Source organism: Gopherus flavomarginatus, chromosome 20 (genome assembly GCF_025201925.1).
Source record: "Gopherus flavomarginatus isolate rGopFla2 chromosome 20, rGopFla2.mat.asm, whole genome shotgun sequence".
Lineage (NCBI taxonomy): Eukaryota > Metazoa > Chordata > Testudines > Testudinidae > Gopherus > Gopherus flavomarginatus.
Window position 1 is genome coordinate 6,573,805 of NC_066636.1, and position 12,491 is coordinate 6,586,295.

Here is a 12,491-nt window from a genome sequence, read left to right on the forward strand (position 1 = left end):
GCACTAGACTGGATGAAAGGGAGCTGATCCCCAGACCCAGCCACAAGAGCGTGCCAGGAATATATGCAAACAAGAGGGAGAGCGACTGGGATGAAGTGCTACCCTATCTGTTATTTGCCTGTTGGTATGTTCTCCAGGAATCTACAAGGTTCACCCCTATTTGATCTCCTGTATGGGAGAAAGGGGAGGATCTTGGATCTCATCCAGGACTCCGGGGACTGGGGAACCAGGGACTATGTACAAAAATTCGGAAAGGAGTTAAGGAACATCATGGAAGTGGTTCAAACTCACCTCACTGATAGCCAGCCCCCACAGCAGGCCTGGTATGACCAGGATGCTTGTGAAGACTCCTCAGGATTGGGGGATTTAGTGCTAGGGCAATTCCCTGGAAAAAGGCACAACACGCAAAGCTCATGGGCAGGATTGCACCAGGTTTGTGGAAAGGGAGGATGAAGCCACATGTAGTGTAAAAAATCCCCCAGTGAAGTTGCCTCATAGACACTGCACGTGACTAAATCAAAGCCTAGCACAATCGAGAAAACCTTGTGACTAGGATTTGTTGTGCTGAAGGGGAGGTTGGGACCTCACACAACTCAGTATCTGGTGGCTGAACGTCTGGATGACTCATTACTTGGGAGCACTGAGAGCTAACGCAGACTGAGAGGGCAAAGATTATGGCTGTGCTGCAAAGCCGCAAGCAGCTATTTCCTAACATGCCAGGGAGGACTCATAAGATGGCTCATAGGCTTGATACTGTGGGATCCCAACTGCACCCAACAGGGCACACAGAACCCCTGTAAATCACAGGAGCAAATTTGTACTGAGATACAGGGTACACTGGAAATGGGGATAAGTAAAGAGTCTGATGGCTCCTGAGCATCTACTGTTGTGTTGATCCCTAAGAAAGACAAGTCTGCAAGGTTCTGTGTTGATTATAGAAAACTTAACGCTGCCACAATTCCTGATAGATACCGTATGCCCCAAACCGTGATGTTTTAGGCAAAGCAAAATACCTAAGTAGGACTAACCTGGTGAAAGGTTACTGGCAGATTCCTTTAGACCAGAGGTGGGCAAACTACGGCCCGTGGGCCACATCTGGCCAGTGGGACCGTCCTGCCTGGCTCCCAAGCTCCTGGCCTGGGAGGCTTGCCCCCCTCCCCCGCTGTCCCCCCTCTCCTGCAGCCTCAGCTCACTCGCTCTGCCACCGGCGCAATGCTCTGGGTGGCACCGGTGGGGCTGTGAGCTCCTGGGGCAGCGCAGCTGCACAGCCCGGCCTGACTCGGTGCCCTGAGCTGTGTGGTGGCAGTGGTGTGACCCCTAGTGCTCCAGGCAGTGCAGTAAGCAGGGGCACAGAGCAGGGGGGGTTGGATAGAGGGCAGGGGAGTTCGAGGTGGTGGTTGGGGCAGAGGTGTGGATAGGGGTTGGTGCGGTTGGGGGGGGAACAGGGGGTAGAATGGGAGCAGGGGTCCCAGGGGGCAGTCAGGAAGGAGGGGGCTTTGGATGGGGCAGTCAGGGGACAGAGAGAAGGGGTGGCTGGATGGGGCGGGGGTCCCGGGGGGGCCCTCAGGGAATAAGGGGGGTTGGACGGGGCAGGAGTCCCAGGGGGGCAGATAGGAGGTGGGGGCCAGGCCACAACCCCCTGCCCTAACCAGCCCTCCATATAATTTACAAAACCCAATGCATCCCTCAGGCCAAAATGTTTGCCTGCCCCTGCTTTAGACAACAAGGCACAGAAGAAATCTGCCTTTATTACAGACATGGGACTTCATGAGTTTAAAATGTTAGTTTTTGAGTTAATTACTGCAGGGACCACTTGTCAATCAACTATGTGTTAAGCAGATTACAAGACTTTGCAGGAGCTTATATCACTGATCTAGCAACATCAGCAACCCCTGCACTTCACAACAAACATTTGGGGACTGAATTTTCAAAACTCAGAGATGCAGGCCTTATGGTAAAGGCATGTACATGTCAAATAGGAACAGCAAGTGTTCCTTATTTCGGACATAGGGACGAGGGCAGCCAACTCTCTCCTGCTACCTTGCAAGTGGAAGTTACTGTTAACCGGCCTGTGCCCTAGACCAAAAAGCAGGTCCAGCCTTTCACGGGCTTCGTTAACTGTTACTGACGATTTTGTGCATGGGTTGAGTGACATTGTGTTCACCACGGTGGACTTGTGCAAGACGACAAAACCAAAGCTGTATAGATAAGGACCGTCAGGAGGATTTTGCTAAAGAAAGTCTTGTCTGAACAACCTGTTCTGGCCAGTCCAGATTGTAACAAAACATTTGAACTCCATACAGCTGAAACAGTCAGTAGGTTAAGTCCAGTATCAGTGCAAGCCGGAGGAAAGCAACAAAGCATCCCCTTGAATTCTAGAGCAAGAAACTCTTCAGGGGACGTCAGTTCTCTCTCACATAAAAGAGAGATGTTATTTTATGGGAAATTAACCAACTCAGACCCCATCTCTTAACACAAAATTTCAGGTTCTGACAATTCTCCACTGGTGTGGTTACACAAAACCAAAGGCACCAGCTCCAAACCGCTGGGTGGAGCACAACATCCCAAGCATATGCCATGGAAGTTGTGCACATTAAAGGGAGAGAAAACATGGCAGCAGATGCCCTGTCCTGGAAGAAGGGTTCTGACCCACAACCTCCAGTTCAGCCATTTGGCAGATGCTCCTGCAGCACAGTAAGAGGGGGAGGTGTGACCCTAAGAGACCCTTTATTCCAACACCCCATTGCCAGAATATTTAGAGAAACTATGTCCTGTAGGTATCAGATAAAAACTGGTGACACACTGGTCACAAGTATATTTGCATGAGGTATGGCAGGTCATGTAGAACAAGTTCCATATGTGTGGGTGCTGGAAATATGTTCTTAAAATCTGTTTTGGAGGCAATGGATACATAAGATGGCCTTAGACAAGAAACGTTTGGCCTGTTTACCTGTGCTCCAGAGCAGGGTAACACCAGAGACAATGGCAATACATTTGCATCTAAGCAATTGAGCAAACTGGAGAAGAGGAGTCGAGGACAGCATGGTGTCTGCATGTACAGCACAGGAGAAAATATGTAGGGTCACACGTCACTGGAAAACATTTCAAAGGTTCATTGGACTATAAAAAGGGAGGAAGAGAGCCCCTCAGCTACCAACCACTTACAGCACATTTGAAACAGAATCCTCTGAGCCTGTGAATGACAGATCCTCTGGGCCTGAAGGGCAGCAGGTGCTGGGAGCTAGAAACTGGTTTAGGCAAAGATCCAGTTTGCTAAAATTAAGTTTTAGGCACGAGAAAGCACAGTCTTTTTATTTTGTTTGTAATCCTTTTCTGTCTCTTATTCCTGCCTAGTATCACTTCAATCAGTGTTATTTATCTATCAACTTCTTGTTTTATTACAAAACCATCTCGGTACTGTGCATTCAAGGGTGAGATCTCAGCTGAGTGAACAAGCAGGCGCAGGCTCTGGCTCTTTGGAGGGAGCAACCTTATTTCTGTGAGGGCCCAGTAAGAGGGACTGGGCACTGCAGACACATCTCTGGGGGACTGGGGTGCAAGGCAAGGTTTAGACTGGCAGAGTCTCAAGGCATTTGCTGGTGAGGCGGACAGACTGGGATAGACTCTAGGACTGGAAGGGACCTCGAGAGGTCATCGATGGGATGGCCGGGAGCTGCCACGTACTTGAGGTCCCTCTTGCTGAGGCGGAGAGCTGACGCTCTGGGTTCCCTGAGGAGAGCAGCACACACCCATTCTCAGCCTTTCAGCACAAACCCATTTTCTCCTCCCTCTGTAGCAGGAGTGGCTAGAGCCAGGAAAGCGAGGGGCTCCTCTGGCTGGAGAAGGCTGAAGACTGCAGAGTCCGCACTGAGGGTACTGGGCATTGACAGGCAAGGAGGCAGCTAGCACGCCAGGCTCTATTTCCCAGGAAGGTGGATCCACTGGAACAGAGGTCAGGCTGGTGCATGCCACGCTAAGGGCCAGAGCCAGCACTGTCCCACATGCCCTGTAGTGCTAGGATTCACCCTCCGCCCCATCACAGTGACAGGCCAAGAGAGTGGGGCTAAGTGCTACGGGTCAGATGGTAACAAGCACTCAGCACCCAGCACTCCCCCTGAGAACACAGGCTGCTGCTTGGCCAATGGAGATACAGCTAAATAGTCTGTTCCAGAGCAACAGCCACAGTCAGCACAGACCAATGGGCTCTAGCTGCTTGTGCTCTGCACACACCGGGCCTGGAGCTCTGCGCATTGCTTTATTGAGACCAACCTGAGAAGTGAAGGGGAAAGTAGGGGGCTTTGGGGACATTGTATCAAAAAGCTAGTTGAGTAGGAAAGGCTCCCTGGAAAGTCCAGTGACGAGACGCCAGCTGCCTTGGCTCAGCACAGGCCCTGCTGGATCCAGCTCCCAACACCCCAGGCAGCCGGCCCAGCACCCCTCAGGTCCTGTCCAAGGCCTCCCTGCTCCAGGCACTGCCATGAGTATGGGGCTCAACGCTAGCGGCTCTGGGATTGAGTGGGAGGTCGTCACCTTCTCCCTGGTGCTGCTGCTGAACATCGTGTGGGCTCCTCGGCGGCAGGCCACGGCCAGCTGCTTGCCAGGCACTTAGGCTTCAGGACAGCTGCAGGGAGGGACAGAGTGAGAACAGGAGTTGCCAAGCCCAGCCCATCAGCCTCCCGCTGGGCACAAGTAAGGGATCACGCTCAGAGCCCTGCATCCACCAGTCACTGAGCACATGGTGGGGGGAGGAAACCGGCCCATACTGCTGGGGTGTATTGGCCACCAGTTCTTCCCTGGGAAGATGCAGTGGAGGAGGCTGTTAAGCAGGCAGAGCTGACCTGCCCTCCAGTTGCCTGTGGCATCACTCTGGAGTGTCTGCAACTGGATGCCAGCGCCAGCACAGAGGGGACAGGGCTGGGAGGGCTCAGAGCTCAGCTCTGAGCGGAGAGCAGCATTCGCTCCAGGGAAGGAAATACATACCCTGCACAGACACAGCAGAGAGGAGGGGGCCTGGAACAACCCCCCAGACAGTCATTGCAACATCAGCATGTGCCCCTGGGGAGGCAGGGCCAGCACCCTGTGCCCTCAGTTCCCACCCCACAGCCAGCCCCCGAACCAGGGGAGACCCCTGTTAGCTGGCAGCAGCCACAAGTCTCTGATCCCCTCCAGGCCCAGCCCTGATGCAAAGAAATAAGCACCCATGGCTCGGACAATCCCACAAGAAGGGCCGGGGCTCAAGGCCAGAGCCCGTCGCAGCCCTGTTCTGCAAGGAAACCTGCATCTCCGCTGACAGCCGGGCAGGAGTCCTGGGGGCTCTCTCTGGCCAGGTCATGCTGGAGTCAGGCTGAGCAACAGGAATGGTCCCAATTTGCCAGGAAATCCACCCAGCCTTCCCAGCATTGATAGCAGCTGCCAGCAGCAAAGGGGGTGGATGGGGGATAGGGTTAGCACAGATCCAGGGGAAGGAGTGTGTGGGGGCGGGAGGACACTCTCTGGGTATGACTCTGCAGGTTCAGCTCATTGCAGGCTCTCCCAGAGCTGAGCTCTGAGCCTGCCGTCGCCCAATCCTTCCTCACAAGCTGAGCCAGGCCCAGGTGCCATGGAGATGGGCACACGCAGCCACCAGGCAGAGGGGGACTCTGGAAGGGGAGGGACGGAATGAGCCAGACTCCGAGCAGGGGGGGAGCGGAACAAGGAACTGACTCAGCTATGACTGGCAGGAACCCAATGGGGGGCCACAAATGGGGAACTTCCACACCGTGGCGCCCTCTGCCAGGCTGAACTCTGGTGGGTCCACGCAGCCCGACCCAAGGCAGCCCTGCATACTCCCACCAGGGCACCAGCCGGACACTTACCTGTGTTTGTCGGGTCATGGCCACGCCCCGGCTCTCAGATACACCCCAGGGGGGTTTGTTCGTTGTCGGCCTCCTGTCGTTCAGGATGCGCGAGATGGTGCCCAGGGCCTCAGTCAGGCCCTGCAGCTGGGTGCCACTCAGCCCGTACAGTGTGGAAGCTGCAGGACAAACACGTTGCATGGGTTTCGCCCTAGCTGGGAACCAGGGCCGCCCAGACGAGGGGGCAAGAGGGGCAATTTGCCCCAGGCCCCGCAGGGGCCCCCACGAGAGTTTTTCGGGGCCCTTGGAGCGGGGTCCTTCACTCACTCGGGGGCTCCAGAAAACTCTTGCGGGGCCGGGCCCCGGAGTTTCTTCCACTCCTGGTCTTTGCTGGCGGGGGAGTCCTTCTGCTCCAGGGCAGAAGGACCCTCCACCATCGCATTACCGCCGAAGCGGGACCTGTCACCGAAGTGCAACCCGGTCTTCGGCGGTAATTCGGCGGCGGGGGGCCCTTCCGTTCAGGGACCCGCCGCCGAAGTGCCCCAAAGACCCGCGGCGGGGGCCCCCCGCCACCGAATTACCGCCGAAGAGCGGGCTGCACTTCGGCAGCGGGTCCCGCTTCGGCGGTAATTCGCCGGCAGGGGGGCCCCGCCGCGGGTCTTTGGGGCACTTCGGCGGCGGGTCCCAGAACGGAAGGGCCCCCCGCCGCCAAACAGGGCCGGCTCTAGACATTTCGCCGCGCGGGGGGCCCCATTCCGGTCCCACGGCTCCGGTGGATCTCCCGCAGGCACGCCTGCGGGAGGTCCACCGGAGCTGCGGGACCAGCGGACCCTCCGCAGCCATGCCTGCGGGAGATCCACCAGAGCCGTGGGACCGGAATGGGGCCCCCCGCGCGGCGAAATGTCTAGAGCCGGCCCTGTTTGGCGGCGGGGGGCCCTTCCGTTCTGGGACCCGCCGCCGAAGTGCCCCGAAGAGCCGCGGGACCAGTGGACCCTCTGCCTGCGGGAGGTCCACCGGAGCCGCCTGCCGGGACCAGTGGACCCTCTGCAGGCACGCCTGCGGGAGGTCCACCGGAGCCGCCTGCCGCTGATGGCCCCAGGCCCCCGGAATCCTCTGGGCGTCCCTGCTGGGAACAGAGCCCAGCCCCATCAGCCCCTGGGATAACAGTCTGCTACTGCTGCCTGCTGACGGAAACCAGGACAGCACCCTCCCCAGGCACTGGTGGGACAGCTTGCTAACACTGCCTGCTGACGGAGTTACTCCATTAGTGCATGCAATGGCTCGGGGGTGGGGTGCAGCTGAGGGGCCAGCCACTGGCTCAGGAGCTCTGCTCTTCTGTTTTTACAGACTGCCCCAGGGACCCAGAGCCTGGCCTTTGGCATTGAGGGGCGGGATTCAATTCACTCACGGACACGGTGCAAGCATGGGTCAAATCCCCAGTGGTGCAGGCTCTTTCTTCCCCTGGCCCCAGAAGCCCGCAGATTCATAGATTCTAGGACTGGAAAGGACCTCGAGAAGTCATCGAGTCCAGTCTCCTGCCCTCATGGCAGGACCAAATACTGTCTAGACCATCCCTGATAGACATTTATCTAACCTACTCTTAAATATCTCCAGAGATGGAGATTCCACAACCTCCCTAGGCAGTTTATTCCAGTGTTTAACCACCCTGACAGTTAGAAACTTTTTCCTAATGTCCAACCTAAACCTCCCTTGCTGCAGTTTAAGCCCATTGCTTCTTGTTCTATCCTTAGAGGCTAAGGTGAACAAGTTTCCTCCCTCCTCCTTAGGACACTCCTAGATGCTCGGTCCCTTGTGAGACCAGACCCGAGGGTGCAGCAATCAGGCCAGGGCTGATGACAGAGCAGCCCTTGATGGCAGCATCTGACCCACGAGCCGAGCACACAGCCTCCCACAGCCACGGTTCCCCCGGCGGCCAGTGCTTACCTTGGGTGATTCTCAGCTCCTCCCGCGCAGCATCCAGCTCAGCCCGCAGCACCGTGCAGCCCAGGCAGTGGGGCCGTGCCCCAGGGCAGGTTGCGCCGTCCTCTGGTGCTCTGTCTGTGCTGCCCTCTCCATCCCATGGGGAGTCCAAGGATGTCTCCAAGACATCCCCGATCAAAGGGCCATCCAGTCCAGGGGAAGCACAGCCGGAGCTCCTGCGCTGGGGGCTACAGGTCCAGTCACCCTTGGAGCCGGTGCACTCCGTCTGCACGAGGCCAGCAGGTGTCTGCTGCTCACATGGGGCGCAGGGCACAGGCAGCTGTGTGACCCCATTCTGAGCCTCTGAGATGCTGCTGCCCCCTTGAATGGCAGCCTTGCCCTGTGGCACGCCGTCTGTCCCCACATGCCCTCCTGGGCCAGCACTGCACAGCTCGGTCGCCTTCCCAGCTGCTGGGCGTGGCACTGGGGCACTGTTCTTCTCTGCTTGCCGCAGGTGCCCAGTGCTCTGCCGTGGCTCTAAGCCATTCTCCATTTGCTGTCCCTGCCTGGAGCCCACTCTGCTGCACAGGGGCTGGGGAGCAGCTGTCTCAATCGCCCCCAGGCTTGGTCTCCGCACCAGTGGGGTGCCCGGTGTGGCAGCTGGGAGAATAAATCACCAAGAGTTACTGCTTGAGAGAGACAGGGCCCAGTCTGGGGCAAGGGGCTGGGCATCAGGGAGTTGAGTTCATCCCGGCTGTGCCCAGACTCCCTGGGACCCTGGGTCAGTCACAGAAGGTCACTTCCCTCAGCTCTGTAATGGGGACAAAAGCCTGGCCCCGCCTCACAGGAGGGTCATCTCAGGAACCCCTGGCTCAGGTTCCGATGACACAGCGAAGTTGCCCTGGGACATTCTTCACAAGTTAATGAGCGGGTGCCAGGGAGCGCACTCCCTGATACCTCCTCACGTAAGGCACATGTACAGAGACCCTCCCCAACCTCCCTGGAGGTCTCCATAGCACACTCAGCCCCATTGGCTGGGATGGGTGGGGGGGAAATCAGTCCGAGGTGCACCTCACTGTCACTAACTCTCCCTACGTTCTGGGCCCATCAGCCTCAGTACGGCGACACCCACTGCTGGCTGTCCTGTGCTGCAGGCATGCGCAGCCGATGTGGGGGCAACTCAGGATATCTCCTGCTAGTCCCCCCGGGGCCCACACCAGCTGAGCCCCCAGAAACCAGCCCTGCGCTGGAGCCCACCCAGCGCTTCTGAGACAGCCAGATCCAGTGCTGGGGAAAGGAACCCTCACCCAGCAAGCCGCTGTTCCAGCCGTTCTCCTGCCCGCTGGACCCCTGAGGCGCCCTCTGCCGCTCGGCCAGTGGAGCCCGCTGCGCCGCACCGACATCCCTGGCCCCTTCCTGGGCTGGTACCCGCGCCTGAAACAACCAGTGTCTCTGCTTAGTGCCAGCTAGTCCAGGCACTGTCCCCAGCACCGCATGGCCCCATACCGTGGAGCCACAGCAGTGCCAGGAGTCACAAAACATCCCCTGCACCATGGAACAGGCATAGGGCGAGCAGCAGTTCTGGTACCAACACCCCGCACAACACTCTGCTCCCATGGGGCAAGACCGGGGGATGTGCAGCATCCCATATGCTCACCTGGGGCTGCCATCTGGGCTTCTGGGGAACAAGCTGGAAATCCTCTGCCAGGGCCACGGCCTCCTGGCCACTCTCTGGGCCACGCTCCTGCACCCAGCTTTGCATTTTCTCAGGCAGGAGGCTCAGGAACTGCTCAAGAACCAGAAGCTCCAACATCTGTTCCTTGGTGCGGGTCTCTGGCTGCAGCCAGCGATGGGAAAGTTCCCACAGGCGGCCATAAACCTCCCGGGGCCCCTCAGCCTCCTGGTAGCGGAAGCCCCTGAAGCGCTGGCGCTGTGTCTCCGTGTCATGGCCGTGCAGGACAGTTCCTTTCACCTTGGCACCGTCACCGGCCTCGCTGGCATCCAGGCTGGCGTGGATCTGGTGGGCTTCCCCACAGAGCGGAGGGAGAAGTCGGACTCCCCCCCGCCCTTTGGGCCCCTGGCAGGTGTCAGTCACTCGTCTGGAGGAGGCGAGATCTGTCTCTTTCTCCCCCCCTTCTCCCTCTCTCCGTGAGGCCAGGGGGCCCGGCAGCCCCTCCCGACACCGCTCGCCCCAAGGCTGCTGCCCGATCAGCGGCTGCTGCGGCACCAGCCAGCGCAGGATCTCATCTGCCGTCCAGTACTGCACAGTAGGGGGCGCTTTCCCCGCTTGCTCTGGGGCTCCTGCAGGGGCAGGGCCAGGGCCAGCTGCCTCGGCCTCCTGCCCCTTGGCCTGTGCTCGCACCACCTGCTCCAGCAGAGCATGCAACTGAAGCCCAGCTCCCACCCGCACCACCGGCTCCGGCTCCTGCAGTGGGGGTGCAGGCTGGGCCAGGGCCCCCACCATCTCCAGCTGCTTCTGGAAGAGCTTCTCCAGGAGCTGGGCCTGGAACTCCCGGTCCTCCCGCCGCATCTCCCGGTCATGCTGGATGAACTCGGCCAGGCTCTGCCTCTCCTCTGCCCTCCAGGCACCAGTGCGCCTTGCCCGCTTCAGCTCCAGCTGGCTGCGCCCGTGCTTCTGGCTAGGGCCCCGTGGAGTCTCCAGTGGCCCATCCTCCCGCGTCTTGCGCTTCCTGGCCCGGAGATGTACAAGCCGGTCCAGTGCCGAGACCAGTTTCCGGGAGGCCGGTTGGGGCTCCGCCGATGCCGATGGGGAAGGGTCTGGGGAGACCAAAAATACAGAATGAGGGCCCACAGCGCACCTGGCCTGGCACACAGCCCATTATACCAGTGCGGATCACCCCCACACATAGCCAAGGAAACAAAAACCCCTCCATGCAACAGGTCAGGATCCCCCACATGACCCCTGACCCCAATGCAGTGCAGGAGGGACCCCTAGCACCCAGTGACCCTTCGACAACAAGAGGCCTTACCAAGTTCGTGTGGCAGCTCATCCGTGGATGCCTCTTCCTCCTTCACCTGCACCCGCACAGCCTGCACCTCGCCCAGCGGGTCCTGCACCTCAGGGAGTACATAGCCCGGCTCCTCACATCCCCAGCTCTCAGTGGCCTGGGTCCCCCAATGGTCAGAGGCTGAGGCTGGTGTCTCCCAGCTTTCCAGGGGAGCTGTGCCCTCCTGCCTGTCCGTGGCGCCAGGCCCCTCGCTGCTCTCTGCAAGGAGGCTGGAGCGGGTGTTGACACAGCGCTGCATGATCTGGTCCATCTCGTCGTAGAAAGGGCAGCGCATGGGCGGCCTTCCAGCTGCGTTATTCTCTTTGGCCTTGCGATAAGCCACCTTCAGAGCTTTCATCTTCTCCCGGCACTGGTCCCCGGTGCGGTAGATGCCGAGCTTCGACAGGCGCTGGGAGATGCCATCATAGACAACTCTGTTCCTGCCATGGGAGCCCAGATCGTGCACAGCAGCTGCCTCTGCCCAGTAGGAGATGAGCACTATGACATGGTCAGCCGGCCAGCTGGCCGCCCGCTCCGGGGGCCGGTCCCTACGCATCACAGGGACTTGAGATGGGACTTGTTCAGCAGGTGGCACCACACAAAACTGGCTGCTGTGGAAACAGCTTGCACCTGGCAGGGATAAAAGGGCCTGTGATAGTAACACGAACACTGAGAGAACGAAGGAAGGATTTGCTGGAACACATACTACCCTTGAGGGGAAAGAGCACCAGGCAGCCACACAGGTGCTCTGCAGGGGCTGACGCACTGAGGGACAGCACTCAGAGGCCTAACAGCCCTGATTACAACCTACAAACCTGCCCTGATCCAGTCAAGGGTGGGGAAAAACCTGTGACAAACCCTGAGTCTGCCCTGCCTGCAAACCTGCACTCAGCTCCACATCAGCTGCAGCCCATGGCAATCAGCCCAGAGTTTCCCAGCCAGACAGACATGCAGCCTGACCAGCCACACACCCTGCTGGACCACGCAGGACTGAAACTACGGGACAAGTAGACAGCACCCAACCCGAGGGATGGGAGCACTTCCCCTCCCCAATGCAGCATTCTCCTAGAGAAGGGAGGGAAACACCCAGGAGTCAGCACAAGATACTGAGGCCAAGGCTAGAACAGCTCAGCCAACATTTGCCAACCCTGCTTGCCCCCCACATAGACACCCCCACTTCTCCCAGGTTCCTGCCCCATTACCCTCTCCTGGCCCACTACCCAGCTCCCTGCCCCTCAACTCAGATTCCTGCTCCTCCAACCCTTAACCCAGCTCCTTGCCCTACAGGCCACCTTCTGGCCCGCTACCGGCCCACTACCAGCTTCCTGCCCCCCGGAGAAGACATGCCTCTCCCCACCCATCCAGCTCCCTCCCCCAACTCCATAACCCACCTTTCTGCCCCATCCCACAGTTCCCTGCCCCCCTCTCCCTTGCCTTGGCTCCCTGCCCCATAACCCACCTCCTAGCCCACTACCCCATAACCCAAGTTCCTGCCCCCCCGCCCCAGCTCCCTGCCCCCTACCCAACCCCGTAACCCAGCTCGCTGCCCCCGGCGCAGACCGGCCCCGCCCGCGGACACCTGCAGGGCTCCAGGCGGTGACGGGAGGGATCCCCGGGTCTCAGCGCGCAGGCCTCGGCCCAAGGCACCGAGAGATACGGGCCCCGCTCTGCCTATTGGCTGCTGCAGGTGGGCGGGGAGGGGCCTGTAACTAGAAGTCCGGCCCTTCCG

At 59.1% G+C, this 12,491-nt stretch overlaps 1 protein-coding gene across 2 annotated transcripts; it reads right to left on the bottom strand.

Moving 5' to 3' along the window:
• Positions 1 to 3,279: 3,279 nt before the first annotated feature.
• LOC127037766 (uncharacterized) lies at positions 3,280 to 12,448 on the bottom strand. 2 transcript variants are annotated; one of them, XM_050929818.1, is made up of 7 exons: positions 12,342 to 12,448; positions 10,745 to 11,392; positions 9,412 to 10,532; positions 9,062 to 9,188; positions 7,779 to 8,414; positions 5,856 to 6,013; positions 3,280 to 4,621 (listed from the first exon to the last, which is right to left on the bottom strand). In XM_050929818.1, the coding sequence occupies exons 2-7, from the start codon at positions 11,316 to 11,318 to the stop codon at positions 4,613 to 4,615; spliced, it is 2,625 nt and encodes an 874-aa protein (XP_050785775.1). In that variant the 5' UTR covers positions 11,319 to 11,392; positions 12,342 to 12,448; the 3' UTR covers positions 3,280 to 4,612. The 2 variants fall into 2 exon arrangements, with proteins under 2 accessions (XP_050785775.1, XP_050785776.1); XM_050929819.1 differs by lacking the exon at positions 12,342 to 12,448 and adding an exon at positions 11,645 to 11,717.
• Positions 12,449 to 12,491: the final 43 nt, after the last annotated feature.